Consider the following 21,603-nt stretch of genomic DNA (forward strand, 5'->3'; position numbering starts at 1 on the left):
CGAAGAGCTTGCTGGGAGTGTCCTCGCTGTCATTTGATTCCACAGGCGCAAGCAGGGGCTCATTCAGCTCGTTGTCTGAAGTAGCTGCCTTGTCCTCACCTCTCAACTCTGCATTCATTTCACTCCGCAGTGACAGCAAGGGCTTACTGACTTGTCCAGCTATCATTGGATCCTAGGATGGGGGGGGGGGGGGGGGAAAGAGTGAGGGGAAAAAAAGAAGTGGCAGCTTTGGTGTGCGTATACTCTCTCTTCCACTCCCTCTCTCTCTCTCTCTCACATACACACACACTCTCTCTCTCTCTCTCTCTTATCTCTGGCTGCTCCTGCTGTTATTGCTGGCTGCAGTCAAGTGAAGAGCTATTACAGATCCAATGAGTTTTCCATTACTCCCCACCCTATTAAAGCTCAACTAGCATGTGAGAGATTCAGGATGCTTTGGAGAAAAACTTCTATGAAAGCAACATAACCAACACAGCTTTAATTGTGGGATGTGCTTTTTCTTTGTGTATGTTTTTACATCTCACCCTGTCCTTAACGTAGTAAGAAAAGAAATTCCTGTATGCTCCAACGCCACAGAAGAGGAGCCCTGTGAGCACTTCATAGCGATTTAAGGAGGCATCCTTACCTGTACAACATTAACAAAATCAAATACTGTTTCTAGCATTCCAGTGTTTCTACGAAAATATACAGCAGCAAATTACCATTACATACATTCAACAGAGATACAGATTTCTTCTAACTATTCCTGTCTTTGGGATACAACTCCAAAAGTCCATAAACACACACAAACACACATTTTCCTTTTGAAAATAAAAAACAAAGAACCATTTTTTAAAAGATAAAATTAGGGAAGGTACTTACACATATACTTTGCAATTATTCTTGTGTTTGCAACATTATGTCCCCCGTAAAACATTACACATATATATACACATCTAAATTTTTTCTTGTTGATTTGGATCTGCTTTATCTTCTGCTCATTGAGGACATTTGGGGGTCAGGCATTATTTCCAAGCACACTCTATTATTCCGTTTGCAAACTAATAGGCATAATATCATGACAGCACGGAAACCAGAGTGGAAAAAAAAAAACTAAAAAAAAAAAGGAAAGGAACAAGTGACCTTGTTGCGCTCTCTGGCAGCTATTTATTGCAAAGTTCATGCCTAAATGGTTCTTATGCAGAGAACAGGTGACCAGCGAGCAAGTAGGTTGGTTAGCATGTTCCCTCTGTCCCGTCCTCACATTGGTCGATGTTTGCCTATGGGTTTTTTAATGTATTCATGTCTGAAAAGTGAATTTGATATGACACATGATAATCTATGAAAATGTTAATCAATACAAATAGTTTAAGCTGTCATCAAATGCACTTCTTTAGTCAATACTCATACTGCCGAAAACAATGTCACTGTCACCAGGGCTTAATTTGCACAGCACTTAAATATTGGACTCTGTGCATCAATGCACTCCTCTTCAAATACTGTAGGTAAACACATTTTCTCCCTATTTAAGGCTGAAGCACTCAGCACGCATTTAGCTGAGCTGAATCCTCCCTTTTGAATACCTTGATAGGTCCACTGGAGGGCAAAATTAATACTTAATTGAATCTCACAGTCATCAAAATAATCAATACTTTTTTATTATTTATTCTTTACAGTCTGTTGACTGTTTCAAACCTCTGAGGGAATGGTGGAAAGGATTCATGGCTTTGAAACACTGTCATTTAACAAGGTAATTTTCAGTGGGGCATTAGGGGTTGTGAAACATATAATAAAACAAAAATGGTGGCTTATAATAGGAAGAAAGAAAAGAATTATATTTCTGCCATCTAACAAAACAGGATAAATAAAAAAGCAAGTGCGAGAGGAAGCGAGAGAAAGGAGGGGGGAGAGGGAGAGAAAGACTGGCTTTTGAAGGGTTTTATCATATCAAGAGCAGAGCTGAGCTTTCATAATGCTGACATTTCTCATCCTGACAATCCTAAACAAGTGGAAAGGATGAGATCGCAGATATCATCTTTCATCACATTCCCCAGCTTAAGAACCAACATGACAGCTTCTCTCCCCTTTACACTGTTAATTACTAAATAAAATACTGCTCTCTGTCAGCATTAGATTATTGAAGATAGCAACCACAAACATTACTCCATTGTTTTGTTTTGCCTTTTTTTTTTTTAAACCAGTGATACCTACCTTGAACTCTTCAGAAAATAAATTAGGCTTGTGTCTACATATTGTAAATATATGAAACATAATCAATTTAATCAATGCGGTCAATCCATGTTATTGTCAGGCTAAATTGCTGGTGATTTATTAACGTTTCGTTTACGGTATTTATTAGCCAGCAACAATCTGAACATTTCTTAGATGTTTCTGGGGAGGAAACAGAAGTTAACAGATTTCTTTTGCAGATACTGTAAAAAAAACTCTGACTTGTTTTGCCTCCTATTCATATTGCATTACAGACAGTGTATGGGCAGGCAAAAATTTTGTTTTCTTTCATGTACTAAATAATGTACTTTAGCAGATTTTGCAGCTAAAGGTCACTGTGAACACAAACAGCATTTCTTCAAAGTCTGGGCTGCTGCCCTTGGTTTCAGCAGTTCAAAACTAACATCAGGAGTGCTTCTGTAAAAAATGTGAATCGGGACAAAATTTGATTCTTTTCATCGAAGTATTTTGGGGAGGGAACTAATCCTGTCCACAGAGCTACGCTGCTAATCTGAGGACTAACAACAATTTAATGAAGGATGCTGAATCAGTAGAATTCTAGATTCAAGTCTCAGCTGCCAAATTTTGAAGTTGAATATATGAAAAATAGAAGGAAGAATAATGTAGGAAATGTGACAGCACTGGAAGAAAACTCAGCCCTCGGATGTCAGTGAATTCCCAGCAACTTCAACAGGGCCAGGATTTTACCTGTTGTGTACATCAATAATTCGGCCTCATCTGGTATACTTTGTTCATTTCTGGTTAGCCCATCTAAGGAAGATACATCAGACAGATGTGCAGTAAGAATGATAAAGAGATTGAAAGGATTGGGAATGTCTACAAGAAAAAAGTGAATAAGAATGAGCGTGATCAAAGTATACAAAATAATAGATGGCAAGGAGAAAACAGATCAGGAACTATTCACCCTACTTCATATGAGGAGAAAAGGGGCCTCCACTGCAACAGAAAGGTCACAAATCTAGTAATTATATATATATATATATGTGTGTGTGTGTGTGTATACATATCTAAAGACACTTTTCCAAACAGTAAGTGGCGAAAAATCTGTGGAACTCATTGCTGGCAAGGGCAGTAAGCATCAACATAGTTTCTCACATGGCTGGGTACACTCCTAGCAGTGTATTTAAAACAGTTTTCCAAACAGCACCAAGGGCTATAAAACCTGAAACAACATAAACTGCTGCCCCTTCTCTCAGACGGTACCAGAACCTGTAGTTAACCCTCAGGGTAGCTCTCCTCTGTCAGGTGATGAATGAAGGACAACTTTCTCTATAAGCAGATGGTTTAGATACTGTCTAAAATTCTAGTCTACATGAAGACTAAATAAATCACTTAAATGATGGGCTGAGGGAGGGTTTACTTCCTCCAAAAACATACTTTCAGAAAATGGACATTTTTCCCTTCAGGGTGTCTCCTGGCCTTTGTTCTCCATACTTAAGAATGTGCCTCTTCTGCAGGGGATTATGCGTGATTTAGAACTAGTTGTTTTTGCAAAAAAAGTGTAATAAATTCTAACTTCAGTGCACAGCAGGTACACCACAAAATCCTCTGGGGACTGGAGGGGTGGTTCCTGTATTTCCCAATGGCCTCCCTGAAAAACCTCTGGAGTAGTTACTATGCCCATGGCAGGCCCAGCAGCCTTCACCTCCTCCTCCACCCACCCCTGAGAAGATACATAGCATTGGAGATGATTCTTCAAGGTAAGGAATTGTGTGTGCTTCTACTGGGGATATCCCATTAGGATCTGTTCTTCCCACCCTGGGTGTCTGTAGGCTTGACACTCAGCTTTTGCTTTTTGGCAGGTGCTCAAGGTCAGGTTACACTTTGCACTCCAGCACAGGATCTTCTGTGGACTGACAACCACACAAAAGTTTTATATACAAAATTGAAAAATCTAAGAATGCATAAAAAACAGTAAGATGAAATTTGTGAAAAGGGCTTACATGCTTTAGGAGGCAACGGTCCATAGAAGGGATGTAATGCTTCAGAATTACAGATGATGTAACCACAAGAGCAAAGTTCTAGTTGTGAGAACTAAGGAATTGCAACCGCCTTATTTGAAATATGCCTATATATACCACACGCGCAGTGACAAATTTTACACTCATATCTTGCAAATACTCATATAACTTGTCATCTATTGCTTGTCCAACCACCACTAGTATTCCCAGACTTGCCTGTTTTCTGAGATTTCCCTGACAGTTCTGTGCAGCAAGTGGTCCTCCCTGCTGTGTGTCTCCCTTAAGGATAGCTTATACCTCCTGTAATTCAATTTAATACCTCTGTTCAGCTCCACCACTCCCCGGCAACTGAAATAAACTGTTGGGCTTAATTTAACAGTAAAAATCATGTGGATTTGCAAATGCAAATTGCAGTTCTGGTTACCCATCCTCTTTTAAAAGCCAAAACCTTTAACTTTTTCTTATCTGCAAGCACTGGATGAAGTACAGGAGAACATTTATCACTGTGTTAAAAGCTTTGCCTCTGCAAACTTTAAGGGTAAAGGTACAGTTTCTAAGCAAAACTATTTAGTAATCAAAGACAGCTTTTAAAGGAAACTATATGGGTTTTGTGTGAAACATGCCCTAGGCACAAGGCTAAAAATGGGAGAATGAACTACTTTTATCCTTAATGTAGGACTTCAGTGATAATACAGCTTTATAAAGGCTTCATGCACTGATTTAGCCACTGGTATAAATTCTGTACTTACTGCACCATAAACATTGTTGGTCTGAATTGAATTACTTTTTAAAATTTTAATTAGGAAAAAAGTAAGATCCTTTGGTTTGCTTTTTAATTTGCCCTTAGTTTGAAGTAACTTGGCACAGGCTTTATTTCTCTAGCTTAGAAGTAGTTGAAATTAATTTGATTTTTTTCAAAGTATGAAATAAATCCTGCCTCTCCAGGATTCCGATCTCACACAGACTTCTGTTTGGGACATACACAATGCATATGTTTGAGAGCAAGCACTCCAATTCTACTGAAAATAAACATAAAATTTGCACTGTTCATACATTATTCTAATGACTACACTAAAAAAGTACTCAAATTGTAGATCTTTAATTTTTTTTAATCAAGACAGAGCACCATCATATCCTCGAATAAAGCTATTTTAAGGTGTAATGAGGAAAGGCCCAGCTCTCTCAGGCTCTTTAGACTGGAGAAGACACAGCAGATCTTATCAATGTTTGCAAATGTCTTGGGGGCAGTTGTCAGGGGGACAGGACGAGCTTTTTTCAGTGGTGTCCAGTGACAGGACAAGGGGCAATGGGCACAAATTGAAACACGGGGGCTTCCACCTGAATACAAGGAAAAACTTTACTCTGAGGGTGACCGAACCCTGGCACAAGCTGCCCGGAGAGGCTGCGGGGTCCTTTTTCTGGAGACATTTAAAACTCACCTGGATGTGACTCTGTGCAGCCTGCTCTGGGAGAACCTGCCTTAGCAGGGGGTTGGACTTGATGATCTCTAGAGGTCACTTCCAACCTCATCCATTCTGTAATTCTGTAACTTGGCTTATAGTTTCTGAGCGAGGAATACATTAAAAAGACTACTGGGACAGGATTTGGTTTATTTTGTATCAAATAGCACTGAGATTTAGGATTACCTTGTCCCTTGGTCCTCTTATGAACTAGTCCTTCTTCCCTCATCTTATTGCCTCTAGACATATTCAAGTTTTTTTTCCATAAATAAGGATTTCTCACAGACAACCTTCTTTGATTCTTTCTTCTTTAAACGTTGTTTTATCTGCTAGCACTAATGTGCAGATATTTCCACCCCAATCAATCTATAGTCTTGTTTATGCAAACTACTTTGAATCAACCTTTTGTTCCTCTTAGCATTTGACCATTGCTGTAATTTCCCTAGCAAAGTTACAGAAAAAAATAATCTCTCAATTTCTTCACAGCCACCTGTACCACCATCCTTAGATGGATGTTTCTATAAGTAAAACAAACAAGACTGCTGATATATGATCATTGAACTCCCTTCACTACTTTGATCTTGTACTTCTATTTACTGCATATTTTCTTATATTACCTATATTACTCATATTTAACTTACTAAAATCTTCATATTGCCTCTTCTTCCTCTTACAGCCAAAAGCTGATCTATCCCAGCTTTTCTCACTCAATATAAATATTATCACCCAAAACAGTCTCTACTTTTCTTCAGCTAGAATGGTTTTTATTCTTCTTGTGAAAATCTCTGTAGCAGAAATGTTCTTTTCTTCTTCCTTTTCTCAATGCTAGTGTGACTTTGGACTTTCTATTTTTGCAGTAATACTCATCTTCACATCTAGTGTCTGGGTTGCAGTTAAAAAGCAGCATTCTCCAGTTAAAAATAATGCAGCTAACTAACCAGTGCCTAATTATATCCATGTTTAAAATGTTAATTCAAGTTCAGTACTATTAATATTTGGAAAGTTAGAGAAACTATCACTGCCCATGGTGCTTCCTTTCATTTAAATATTCTTCTCAGATTAAGCAGTAATACTAGGATGGTCTCCTTCATTTATGTACGTAATTTTAAGTCCTCTGGAAATTGAAATGGTTACTGCTGTTAGTATAACATAGATTCTGACAGAAAAAAGTGTGTTCAGAAACTCATGGAGGCTTTAGCTGCAGTTTTGGGAATCTTAAAGTTGAATTGGACTCTTTTTTTAACTAAGTTTTATGAAAATGTCCCTTGAATTGTAGTGTCTCGAGTCTGAGATACTACAATGTATTTTCAAATCATACCAAAAAATCCAACCCTTACAGAACATTTTTTCCTCTTACTGAGCTATTTTCCCTAATTAAAATGTTTCACATATTTCTTACACCTATTGAGAAGCAAGCTGAAAAGTTCATGAGAGAAGTCCTAATCAAGTCGGGTTGCTCTGCAACATGCTGACTAGGGGCTGCAGGATGGGGATATGCATACAGCAGCTGCACAGTACTAAATGCCTAGGTCACCATTATTTTATAATCAGCTTGGGTTTATTGCTTTAAACATACCTCAGCAGTCACACTGCATGCTTCAAACAGAAGAGAAAAGCAAAGGATGCTGGTTTCAACACAGAAAAGTGAGGAACAACTATATCATTGTAGGAGACTGCTGCATCTCTTCTCCAGAAAAGCCATTTCTGGAGCTGGCTGTGAAAGACAGACTCACATGTATGGATCTAGACTTCTGACCCACATGACACTTCGGAATCACTAACAGAGTACACACAGCATAGAAACTTTACTCTAAATGTTGCTTTCAGCTCCTGGAGTTGACCTTAAAGCTTCTGATCCAGTTATTGATCTGGTTTAAGAATCATTGTGCTCCTCTTCTTGCAAACCATTTCATCTTTAGAGCTCTCTGCCATGTACAGGGTGAAGCTATATAAAACTTTGCTCTATTAATTACCTTAACAAGAGTGGTAATTTTGGCCTTGGTCTGACTATAACAACTTCCCATTTAAATTATACTCTGGCTTACTGGAAAGGAGCTCATTCAACTGTCAACACGTAGCAGAAGTTTGTATGCATACAGGGATCAAGAGCCAAAGAAGCTACCATACTCCTCAAAACACATAATAAATAACAGCACACAGCCAGGAGGAGAAGTCCGTCCTGAGAATGGCAAGAGAAAGCAGTTGCTTTCTAGTTATGAGATTCTTGCAGCCACACAGAAGCAGACCCCATTTTTGAGGAACCAGATAAGACCTTAGAGCTCACGACAGGACAAAGGTGGAACAGGCAGTAACATTTTTGAGTGGGACCAACATGGTGGTATAAACCTTCAAGAGACTTTCCCACTCATTTCATAGAATCATTTAGGTTGGGAAAGAGGTTTAAGATCATCAAATCAAGAGATATCCTACTCTTCTGCCATCCGTGTTCCGAAATGAAGAGATGGCCTAGGAGAGCAATTAAATCTGAAATTAGAAGTTTGTTCCTATCAGAAGTAAGACTTTGACACATTTCCTTCATAGGAGTAGTGGATGATTCCCACTGCTCTGTCAGTTCTATTCTGCAGGAAACCATGCAAAGTATAAGCCTGTAGGTAGGAATAACTAGGATTTTCTAAAATTTGTATACTCTGGGGCCAACTTACCAGAAGACTTGAAAAAGTTTCCATTATGAAGAGAAGAACATTGTCTTCCATTAAAAAAATAAATATTTATAAAAGTACTCCTCATTCTTAGACAAAAAAAAACCCTCTACCATAAAGTAATAAGCACATATTGTAGCTGTCTAAAGGATCTTTGCTATAAAAACAAAAATTTCTCATTCAACCCTGAAAATTATTTCACATTGGGTTGTTTTAGTCTCCACACTGACTATCTAAAGGAGACACGATCCTTTTTTCCAAATCACAGCACTACCTTCACAAGCACTCTTTCACAGTCCTGCCAGGTCTATATAACTTGCCTTTTTTTTTTTATTATTTCCATATTTGCTCAATTTCTGTTTTGAAGGGGCCTTAAATACAAGGCTTCTTTTTCCAGATGATCTTGCTACATATGTTAAATATCCTTTTAGAACATATGACATCCCCTTATCAACATAATCCTCCTGCTCTCCATGAGGAACAGGCCATAAATGGCCTCTTTGAAACTAACAAATGCCATAAAATACTCCATAGGACAACTGAGTTAGTCTTTCCTAGGGAAAAGATTGCTCATCAGCATTTCCACCACAAATCATTCAAACAACAGTTTCTTTATATTTCCGTTTGGGAGGCTTAGTCTACAATGCATGCACCAAAAATTAGTTTTGGGAGGAAAATATCAAAACCAGAATTCAGCTAAAATTGCTTTCTTTTAGAAATCAGCGCATCCAGAACCACAAAAAAAACAATTTTACAATAACTTTTGAACACTGATCGTCTATGAGAGAGAAACTTGACTAGGCAGCATAGAAGGGACTTGCAGCAATTGAAAGCAGCTCTATTCTCTTAGTTAAACAAAAACTTGATTTTACATAACACGTTAGGATTTGCAAGTTGTAAAACAAAGAAACCATTAACTTGAATTTTTGAAAATCAGAGTATGGGTTAAACAGTAACCTAACTTAGCCGTTAATTCAATTATTTGCAGTTCGGCCAGGAAAACCCAAATCAAGATCTGTCTGTAGCCAGCCATGGAGTCTGCCATATCTGGAAAGTCACTTTCTCTTTCAGTATGGGTCTTACCACCAGAAATTCCATCAAAGACACAAAGTAGCATCTTCAAAAGAAAATTTGTTGAAATGGAGACATATCAGATTTAGTGCAATGAAGCAAACTTTTCTAGTGAAGACTTTTTTTGCTGAAGATATTTAAAGTAGTTCTCATTCCAGTTTCATCCAGCTCCTGAATGACACTTTTTAAAATCAGTTACAATCTATAATAAAATACACAGTCACAACCTAGACCAGTTTGGATATTAGTTATGTATCTTTTGTGAACCTTTCAAAACCGTTTATAAATAAGGGTATAATACTTAAAAAACACACCAGGCAAGTCAGGATTTCACCAGAATATCACAATTGGAAATTGCTGGAAAAATCTTAATTCTAATATCAAATTGTTCTTTGTCAGCTTGAAACAAGTGAGAAGATCTGCCTTGAATTCTTCCTCCTAAACAAGACTGAAGGGCTTCCAAAATCTGCATCCAAACTTAGGATTCAGCTTAGCCTTGATTTTATATATCATGTGATTGATTAACAAGGTAGTCAGCTCTTCATGATACTTGCCTTAATACAGCATATTTGAATTCTAGTAACAAGTACGTGCCTTCTGGGGTGGGGCCTCAGATTTCCTTTTATCTACTCTATACCTAGAATAAAATAGCAGTAATGCCCACCTATTGAAGAAACTGAAAGCTTATTTGGAACCGAGCCTCACAGACTAAGATGTTCTTTTCTTTTCCACATAGTAGAGGATGCACTGCCATAAGATGTGCAGCTCCTAGGTTAATAGTAAGAATCCCAAATAGTTTTCCTATGGTTCTCCTATGTTGAGCTTTTCTGACAGCAAGACTTGCTGTTATAACTGCTAAATATACTTAATAATGCCACAAATACTGCAGATCAATAATGTTATGCTTTTTACGTTTTCCAAACCTTTCCCATTGATAAATGAGTGCAATTGTGGTTTTTTTAATCATTACAAAGGATCTTCAGGGTTGCTTTTCTTCATACCAGGTCTTTATCAACACCTGGGTATCACATCTTTCTTTTCACATTGTAGATCACAACATATTAATTTCTAATTAAATGTATTCCAAATTGAACATGCCTTTAACTATCATACAGCTTTGAACTTCTAATGCAATTTGCAGAAGGACTTGGTTTTCTTCAGGAACTTGAAGCCCAAAGGGTGCTTCACCTGTTTGTCAACAGCCTTCATCTGCTGGAAGTTGCTGGTGTACTTACAAACTCTCGATGTTTCATTCCGTATGCTAGGGTAGGATATGTCACACACCATACACAGTAACAGTATTATGTGTTGGACACGGGGAGGATCACTCCCAATTCAGAGCAGTATAACAGCAGCTTTTCCATTTAATGCCTTACAATAGGAAAACAGCATAACATTTACTGATCATTTTAGCAGCAATTACAGTAACTGGATTATCAATAAACCATGAATGAAGCATTTCTCAGATCTACTAGTATTTTCCTACATGGACAACTCTATTCTTTATTAGATAGTGTTTTGTTTGAGTTTGTGTTTTGGCTTAGAAGGCTTGTTTTGGTTTCTTCTGTTTGGTTTTTTGTATTGTTTAAAAAAAAAAAAACCAAAACCAAAACAAAACCTGCAAAAAAGTCCCCATGCAATGATTTGCCATTGGAGCCTTATTATTTCTTAAGGAAACTCTCTCTAAACAAACAATATTTTAAGGCAGAAAACCTGATCAGTGTGTAAAACAAAATGTGCAACTACAGCAATACTTTGTTGCTTGCACCAGTTATTTGCAAACTGACCAAGATCACCAGGCTGTGCAGTTTCACTCTTAAAGAGTAAGTGTCACTGCTCTACTTCGGGAGCACAGTCACAAGTCCTGTTGGTTCCCTTCTGCTTCAAAAGCAAAAAAATCTTTGCAAAGATCCTGCTACTGTTTATCACATACACGTATAATATAAGTATATATATGTGTGCATATATTACATATATAAAAAAGTTTTTAGCAGTCCTGATTCCTTCCCAATGAAGCCATTTAGATTGCCGACATTTATTTCAACAGGGACACACACATAGTCAGTTCTCCTCAGGAAAAATCACTGACATCTGTGTAAGGGCCCTGATCTTCCTGTCACTGAAATCAGTAACAAAACTTCAGTAGGTAACCCTAAATGTAGTGTAGTTGTTTCAAAAAAGCATAGGTCAACATAAACAATTGCATAATATTGTTGGTCTCAAATTACTTTTCAACCTGCTACAAACTTCGTTATTAAAATAAAGATTTTGAACATGAATTCCTTTAAAATTATTAATATTATTTAGACATGGCATAATTTACAGATCTTTTTGCAATATGTAGGATTTGACAAAGTATGTACAACCCACACACAAAGATGCATACCATTACAAATTTTTTAAAAAACATTAATATAACCAATATCAATACAGAAGTAGCCATTAATAACTTCAGAGTGATAAAAAAAATACAAAAATAGAGCAGTAAAATGCATATCAGTTTTGGCTACAATCTCGAATTATTTGTTTATTGTAAGTTATTGCATCATTCTAAATGGAAATTAATATGTTTGGCCTACATATTTGAAAAAAGCATATTTGCCTCTTACTTTTAAGAAAAAGCAAATTCCTATGTCCATATGTATCATTAGTTTTCTGACTCTAGAAGCTACATGTATTTACAGTTTATATATGCACAGGCAAAGAGCCACTTGGGTTTCCTGCAGCAAGCTTGAGCATACTAGTACAGCTGTGAGAGCGTATCCGTATTCAAACTACCTTAGTCCTTCCCGTTAGTCCTCTTTTGATGAAAAACAGCCTTTTCTCTGTGGGAGAGCAAGTTTGCCAACAGATGGTTAGAATAGGAGGGCTGGCATCTTGGAGAGTCATTTCTGCCACTGAATCTCTCTATGGGTTGCTGCTCAAGTCACCTAATCTCTGGTGGTCTGTTTAACTGATTTGCAAAAGGCAGAGCAAGAGCAAAGATGTCTATTTTGTCTTTTAAGCATTTCTGTGAAATGTCCAAAGTCATCTACCCTATCCCCACAGAGCCTCTACTGAACTCTTCCTTGATCTATGCATTTCTAGGGTTTAATAATATCTAACCTAAAGTTTCATAAAACTCCACCTTCCTCAAACATTACTTAACAAATTTTAATGATATTTACTGCTGGAACACTTTCCACTGTATTTAAGTGGCCCATTCTTAATTTTATCTGATTATTTCCATTTATTCCTTTTGTTAACCTACTCCTTTGACGATTTATCTGCTTCTAATATCCAGAGATACCCAATTTCTCATGGGTTGAGCAAATAATCAAGCCATGCATACTTAACCAACTTAATCCTTACGTCAAGAAAAAACCATCTCTCCCATTTCTTAACCTGGTAGCACTTCTGATCCATTTCACAGAGCTGCTGCAGATCTTGACTGTGCCTGGGAAACACAACACTGGGGCAAACTTCAAAGGGTCTTCTAGGAGCAAAAGATGCTTTTTCCTTGCTGTCTTACTGCTTTCTGGTACAACGTGTGCCCTCTACCCTCCCAGCCTAAAGATCTCAAGGAGAATTAGCAAAGATGGTCTTCATTACAGAAACTGAAGATAGGGAAGTAATGCGCTGTAAAACAGGAGTTGAGAAGAGCTCATCTCTGCTACTGTCAGGCCCTATGCTTGTTCTTTTTCCTTTTCTTCCACAGCCAGAGCTAGTACTGCTGTTTCCTCAGTAATATTCACTTTCCAAGCAGTTATTAATGTGACATGCAAAACGATTATTTTTAAAATCCCAGTAGATGGTTCTTAGTCCTTAACCTACTGAGATTTTCTTCCAGCACATTTATTCCCGGTTTAAGTGGTTACAGCAGTTGCTCCCTCCAGAGTGGCAAGTTGACCCTAGCCAGCAGCCAAGCACCCACACAGCTGCTCGCTTGCTCTCCTCTCCCACGGGATAGGAAGAAAACAAAAGGAAGGAGAGAAGACTTGTGGATCAATATGAAGACATTTTGATAGGGGAAGCATACAATGCATGTGCAAGCAAAACAGCATAAGGAATTTGTCCCACTACTTCCCATTGACAAGCAGATGTCCAGCCAATTCCAGGGTAGCAAGGCCTCAATGTGGGTAACAGATACATGGGAAGACAAACACCATAACCACAAACATCTCTACTTGCCCCTCCTTTCACCCAACTTCTAAGGCTGAACACTACAGCACATGGTATGGAATTCCCCTTCAATCAGTTGGGTCAGCTGTCCCGGCTGTGTCCTCTCCCACCGTCTTGCCTACCTGTAGCACAGACGCTGTGCAAGCACTGCTCTGCAACAGCCCAAACACTGGTGCATTACCAGCATGGTTTCAGTCGCAAATCCAAAACACAGCACCATACGGGCTGCCACGAAGCAAGCTACCACCAGCCAGCCGCCCCAGTACAACAATTCAGACCTACAATTCAGGAAAACAAGCAGAGCACCCACATACCCCTGACACTCCTTGAGCACCCTTTTTGCACATCCAGGCAGCTCTGCTCAGCTCACAGCCCTAACGGTCCCAGTGCACGGGCTTCCTCTGGAGCCACACACGGGCTCCCTTCTATCACCTGACTCCAACCTAACACATTAGCCTGAAGAATGCTGACCAGAAATCTTGGTTTAATGAAAGCATAAGCAAAGAGACTTAGACAAACACCAAATACACAAAGCTGGCTACACTGGAGTGAGTAAAACCAGTGATTTAAACCATCCTCTTTTTTGCTTGTTTGCATTTTACACCTAATTCTTACTCAGAGATTTAAAAGAACTTTTTCATTTATTTTTACCCACATTTACTTCATCCATTTATTTTTTTGGTTAAGTATTTCTCAGCACTATAGTATCTGAACACTTAATCACATCCTTTGATCTCTATGTTTCTACTCAGGCTAGAGTGTCCTCAGAACTTGTGTGTATATTAAAATGTTTTCTTTGGCCATAAAATCAAGTTGGTGGGCAATTACTTCAATGTGACACCTTATATAAGCTTACCATCATGCCTTCACTTTAAACATTGTAAATCAATGAAATTATATTGTAGCCATTGACAACACATACAATTTTGCTTGTTTGATATCCCATTACTGCAATAGCAGCCACAATGGTTTTGGAAAAAGCTCTTTTTCCATAAGAACGTGCTACTATTTTTGTGCTCACAAGTAGGGCATATTTGTAGGGAGCACAATAAACCCACTTAAGTGGGTATCATAAAGTATTTGTTTGTTTCCAAGAGAACGTAATTCGTACAGTTCTACCAGTAGTTCCCAAACTTCCCTCTTCTGCTCATCTTTCAGCTTCAAATCTTAACATGCATAACAATTTCTGTTGGTCTCCAAACTACCTCTTCATGTAGGAAGCCTAAAAATTCACCAGCCTTGAACTCTGAAGGGAATACAGTTCAAGGGGAAAACAAACAAACAAGAACAACAATAAAAAATACCAAAAAAAAAAAAAGAGAAAAGAGTAATGACAGTTTTAAAGGACTATGAGCATTAAGCACAGAACATCACTTTCGTTATATTCTAAGGCCAAGTGTTGTATGGAACAAAGATTAATAAAATAAGGAGAAAATCTAAATCCACAATGATAAAAAAAAAGCTGGACTGCTCTTCAGTTTTCTAGGATAACATATTAAGTGCAAAACAACGGTGAATTCTATTCTGTGTATCAGTTACAGAAAAGCTATGAGGGGCTATGCTATAACCCACTCAGATTAATCAGCAGCTCACCAGGGATCGGGGGGCATTAACATGAATTGCATGCTTAAGTAGCAATTCCCTGGACTTCATCACATCAAAATCTGCCTTGTCTAGTAGTTTAAAGCCTTTATGATCTTAGAAGTCTCACATGGCCACATGCACAATCCTTTATGAGAGAACTGTTCCCAATCTACAGCACTCCCCCAGCCTGATTTCAGCACAGCAACTGAGAATAAATAGTAATAGAAGGACAGACAATAAAACAGTAGAAAAATTTGACCAAATTACTGGGCTTCTCTTCTGAAAATGACTTCTAGTTGCAGACTCCCACTATTTTTTATTCTGTTTTTACAGACATCAGGAAAGAAGAAAGAATAAATGAACGTGCACTTATAATGAGAAATTTTTAAATTCAAATTCTTTTAATTTCCACCTCCTTTTCTCGCAACTAACACAGGTAAGTTAATACTTTCAAAAGTACCTAGAGACTTGTTGGAAGAAGTGTTCACCGGAGTCAAGAAGATGCTCAATATGAGTTATGCATCTTGCTCAACTTTATTAGTTTCTAACACTACTTATATAGAACCGATACACATGCATATTTGTAAAGCAAAAATATAATTGGTTAGTAGTCTCTATAAACGTGCGCGGTTCTCACACCCTTAATTATCATGACTAAAATAAGCATTCTATCCATGTAGCTAATTGTCGCTGTGCTTCAGCCTTGTAGTTTGTTACTCCCTATATTCCCATACCGGTCCCTATCTTTCTTGGCCCTGCACCTGCTTTCCCAGCAGCTGTAGCTTGTTACAGCCACGGCCTGTTGGCACAACATAATTACTTGGGCTCAGGATTCAAGAATAGCTCAAGGCCACCCTTCTTGTTAACTTCAGCACAGCAACTTCAGTACAATTCTGGTTACAGGCCTATTCTAATACCAGGCCTGGATTGTGCAGATCTTCAGAGATTCTAAGGCCATGCTTCTGCAGCCATTCTTCTACAGAGACATAGTTCCTACAATATCAAAGTGATTTGGAAGACCACCAACAAAGGAGATGCATGACACTGAGAAATGACAACACGAATGAACACTTACACTGGGCTTCAAGCCACAGTTCTTAAGGGTGTCATCTCGTTACCCCCCTGTGCAGTCACTCCAACTATAGGATTTCTTTCTTCTAGATGACCTAGTGTCTGTACACGTTTAAGGCAAAGACAACAACATACTGAGAAGCACTACAAGAAGCCCAACCATATATGTTAAATTTATTGTGACAGAGGAACTGAACTGCTGTGATGTAAACAAAGCCATGTTTACACTGTGGTTAAATTACAGCTTTAAGATATGATAGTCATTTATCTATATCTGAAGGATATAAACTGGTCCTTCAAGCATGTAACCCTGTGCTAAGTATACATACTGGAATCAATGGGACCACTTATACGATCAGATTTTGTGAGGCTGGAGCACAGCAGTGGGGACAAATTGCTCAAAGGTAACCACAGAGCTAAGTAGGAGGAAAAGGATGAAAATGACATCGAAACGGTCCTGGTTTCAGCTGGGGTGGAGTTAATTATCTTCTTAGGAGCTAGTACGGTGCTGGTGCTGTGTTTTGGCTCTGATGTGAGACTCTCCAGTTCCTCAGGCCTTGCTACTGAAAAGGCTGGAGGGGCACGAGGAATTGGGAGGGGACACAGCCAGGTCAGCCAACCCGAACTAGCCAAAAAGGTATTCCATACTATGGGACATCGTGCCTGGTATAGACACCTGGGGAGTTGTCTGGGACAGGCAGATCATTTCTGGGGGACTGGCTGGGCATCGGTTGGTGGGTGGTGAGCAGCTGCACTGTGCACCAGTGTTCCCTTCTTCCCTTCCCCTTTTCATTATAACTGTTACTGTCATCGTTATTTCATTTTTATTCTATTCCAATTATTAAATTCTTCTTATCTCAACCCTCAAGTTTTACATTCCTTTCCAACTCTCCTCCCCATCCCTCTTGGTGAGGGGGGAGTAAGCGAGCAGCTATGTGGTACATAATTACCAGCCGGTGTTAAACCACAACAGATATGATAGTCATTTATCTATATTGAAGGATATAAACTGGTCCTTCAAGCATGTAACCCTGCACTAAGTATACATACTGGAATCAATGGGACCACTTATATGATCAGATTTTGAGGCTGGAGCGCAGCAGTGGGGACAAATTGCTCAAAGGTAGCCACAGAGCTAAGCAGGAGAAAGGATGAAAATTACATCAAAATGCATATAATGGGCATTAGGAGTGGGAAGAAAAAAACAGAAAAGCAAGTGCTTAGACTACAACCTTGTCCTGAAAAGACAAGTAGAAAAAGCTCTTCTGTTTGTGGTATTTGAAATTCTACCGGACAGAGAAATGCATAACACAGGAGTGCACAATCATGCATGGTTTTCGCGTCTTCTAAGCTATACCACCAAAAGTCTTTCACTTCAAACTTACTGCAAGTCAAATAAATACTTTTTGCAATATTATCCAGTGAGAAAATTAAACACTACACTGATAGCAAAAGTAAAAATGAGAGAGAGTTTTGTGTTTATTTTCTCTTCAAAAGTCTTTCCCAAGTTTGCAGGGTTTTCCTCTAATGCTGTCTCTACAGACTCAGCCTAGGATCGCACTGTCAAAGTGGGTTCCCTCCTGCTTTATATACCATATTAACATCATTAATAAGTTATGATCTCGGTAACATCTATTCTAATCCTATTACCTTCACTAGGGTTCTGCAAGTGTAATTTAGCACTTCATTTAAGGCAATGAGATTGCAAAGACAGTCTAGGAAGTGGAGCACAGTTTATAATGTTGCTGATGACAATGCACAGCAGAGTCCCCTTTAGTCTCCCAGTTGGCGTCACAGATACAACAGCAGTAAAAACTGACTTTGCTTTGTGTGCCTGTTCTGCATACATTTTTCTACTGATATCATACTCTTAACAAAGAGCTATAATGTGCATAGAGTCTGTTTAGAAAACAATCTGATTTTAACTATGAGCATGAAGACTATATAATTTCATGGCAAAGTCCTAGTTTTTTGTTCTCTGTGCTGTTTCAAATCCCATTGCTTTGGCTTGCAACATTTATTTGCAAGAAAAAAAAATAGAGCCAGACATCCTGAAGACCAAAGAGAAAAACTTACAATAAACTTGGGGAAAATCTGTCAGACAATTCCTGTTTGCTGCTCACAGGGGCCAGGGGGAAAAGTACATGCTCTGAAATGTTTCCAGTTTCATTGTAGCTGAACAAAACTTATTACCAACCCTGAATACCTTTATATAATGTGAAAAGATTTTAAACGTTTGAGCCTAAGTCTACTGTAAGAAATAAGCTATAAGCCACTTTATAAGTATAGCTATAGTCTGTGTGAGCGAAGTTCCTACTTTCTCAACAACTTTCAGAGAGCATTCAGATCAAGTACTGTAATAACACCCAATTAAAAGAAAAAAGCAGCCCCTTAAAATGCTGAACAGCTGTAACTGATGACTCAGGAGGGAAGGGACACAAAACCTTGAAAACAATGCAACTTAAAAGGAAGTTGTCAGTAGATCTTCATCTGTGCGTGGAGGCTCCAGCCTTGAGGCTTCACTTCTTGCGTCAAATTTTGAAACCCTGAGGTAAAGGCAAACCATACCAGGAGTGTGAGTGAAGGCTAGACAAATTTACCAGATATGTGCTTCCTAAGAAAAAGCTGGAGGAGCTCTGACCCGTTCACAGTGACCGTACTGCCATCCAGAGGTAGGCTGCAGCTCAAGAGCAAGCAGTCTTGAATAAGCATGAAGCAAAGACCTTCCTTCAGCCCACATGGCAGACTGCAGTTTTCAAGGAGCAATACAACTAGGTGCAGTTTAGCACTGTGAGCACATGAGGACTACCTACTGTTCATGCCATTGCTAGGGATGGATCTGTTGCAGAACAGCCTCCAAGCAGGTTTCTCTAGTTTAACCTGTCAGAAGAGGTGATGAACTCTGTACCAGCTGTCTAATTTTCCAGGACAGTTAAATGCATGCACACAAAGCTTTGTGGGGATAAAGTAGGCAAAGTATTGTTGGTCTGGGGAAAATAAAAAAAAAAAAAACCAACCACAAAAACCACCACCAAAAAACACCCCAACCAAAAAAACCCCACCTACCAACAGTATGGGAATAAGGGTTGGGAGTGAGAGTGGGACTGCTTTTATAAAAATGTTCAGGACTGTCTGAGATTTATTTTCAGACAGTAACCTGATAGACATGGAGTTCTTAATGGGTCTAACCAAGATATCTGGTTGATGGAGAACTCCCCAGGAAGTAGTACCAGCATTCATACATTTCCTTTCCAGGCTTCTGTGGTGAGCATTGCAGTTTATAAAGGGAAGGCAAAGGGTGGTGGAGGATGGACACCCTTTCTTTTTACTTCATTCAACAAGTAGAAGGAACTCTGAGACAAAACATAAGAGATCATTTAGATTCTAGGAAGAGGTGCAAATAAGGCACAATAAGGAAAGTGAACTGCTTATGAGTTGGCAACTGATCAAAAACCTGACCCATGAAGTGCATTCTGTGGTTGGACCTAGCATCAGTAAGTGAGGTGTGGCTAAGTATCTTATTTATCTAAACAAATACAAGCACATTCTTACCTCCTGACCTAGACTGAGAATAAAACATCATTGCAATAAACATTTAATGTTGAAATATGTAGTAAGGTACCTTACAGTCTAATATTAAGAATGAAAAATGTGAAGTTATTTAAGTATTTTCCTACCTTCTGTAATAAAGAATTTTGCATGCTTGGAATTTTTAAAACTGAAACATTGATTTTAGATTTAAAAGGTAAAAGAGGAAGGAGATTTGTCTGATGAAACAAACAGCACAACTCACAAAAGACATTCCTGCTCCATGTGGTATATTAAATTGTAATCAACTTATTCGGCAGAATGGAGGTTTGACATAAGATATCTATACTCCTACCAATAGTTTAAAGTCTCTTAGCATAAGAGGTGTATCAAATTGCTCAGATAGATATACCAAAGAGCATTGAAATAATTACTTGAAATCCAAACACGATTATACACATATACAATTACATCCTTTCCTCAGAAAGAAATCTTTTGTCTCCACACTATCCGCAGCCAATACCACTGAAGACTCTAGAGAGATGGAGAAAGAACTCACTCTGGATGAGGACAATCAATCAAAATCTTCTCTGGAACTAGAAGTGCTGTTATAACAGATCAATAAATGCTACCTGTTGATATACAACAGTAGAATCATGAAGGTGTCTACTCAAAATGATACATATATATGTATTAACTACTGCATGTCTGCATGTGTTTATCTAAATATTAATTCTAAATAAACTTTAGAGGTTTGTTTTCATTAATGCCTGCACCCACATAAGCTGACATTGACCAAGACTTTTTTATGATCTATCAGACTGAAATATTGCAAGAGGAAGAAACAGAGAAGTCAAATATTAATGGAAGGTGGGATTTTCTTTGCAATAGCCTCAATAAATATGTCGGTCAGGGGGAAAAATAGGTCAAAAATAGAAAGCTTATATCTCTGATATCAAAGAAAAGAATGTTTGTGTCAAATCTATTGGAGAAATTGCCACAAATGGTTCATCTGTGTGAAAATATGATCCTTGTAATGCTGCTAAGATCAGCGAGACCTAGGACGATATGTTGAATAAGAGCTGGTTGCAGATGTTAAAAATGTCCATAGAAAGCTTTAATTTACATGTCTGTCTTCCCAGCATTTTAAAACGGGTAGCAAAGTAAAAAAATTGCTTTTCAGGATGGTCCATTAATTAGTATAAAAAGCAAAATACATGAAGCGTGAATATTTAGGTGAAGTCCTTATAAGTGACATTCAACATTTTCCCAGTGTGCAAAATTTTTCATTTGAACTCATCTGTTTCCTCAGTTTTGGATCATTTATACTTCTTTTCCCTGTGGCCCATACACTCCTGCTGTTGTATATGCAGGTCATCTTCCATCCCTTCCTAAAACACTCAGAAAAATAAAATACAATGAAATACACAGTACCTTTAAACCAGAAAATCAGAAAACCACCTTTTTATTACCCTCATATGTGAGGTATACTCAGGGAAGCATGCACTAATTCAGCACCTAATTTTGCAGCAGTCCTCGCACAGAAACCCAGTTGCCTCTGCTCTGGATTCTGCAAGCAGATATTTCACCATAAACCTCAAAAAAATTTTCAGGAGTGGAGACTTGGGAACTTAACCCTGTTGGGGCTGGCTGTAACAGCCAGCAGTTCTCTCTGGGGAGGCCAAAACAGGCTGCATATGCTTAAGTCAAAGAAAGTACCTTAAAGGGCAGCAGTCACTGTGTCTACTGCAAAACACCTAATTTAACTTTCAGTGACTCTTCAGTGTGAATCATGCTAGGCCTGCTGTCCCCAAGACACCTCGGTATCAGCTAAAAAAAATCCAGGTAGTTGTGCTACCAATTGAATTTGTATGTGCC

The 21,603-nt window shown here is 38.5% G+C and overlaps 1 protein-coding gene across 3 annotated transcripts in view; it reads right to left on the minus strand.

Moving 5' to 3' along the window:
* POU6F2 (POU class 6 homeobox 2) overlaps positions 1 to 21,603 on the minus strand; it is a 319,374-nt gene that overhangs the window by 256,427 nt on the left and 41,344 nt on the right. For 2 of the 3 annotated variants that reach the window (XM_080382150.1, XM_080382149.1), the window contains exon 1: positions 1 to 21,603. This exon is cut by the window's right edge and continues 33,432 nt beyond it. In XM_080382150.1, the coding sequence (XP_080238276.1) occupies positions 1 to 166 (166 nt within the window). In that variant the 5' untranslated portion in view covers positions 167 to 21,603. The other variant, XM_080382151.1, reaches the window with a different exon arrangement.

The sequence above is a fragment of the Falco punctatus genome (genome assembly GCF_963210335.1).
Source record: "Falco punctatus genome assembly, chromosome: 4".
Classification (NCBI taxonomy): Eukaryota; Metazoa; Chordata; class Aves; order Falconiformes; family Falconidae; genus Falco; species Falco punctatus.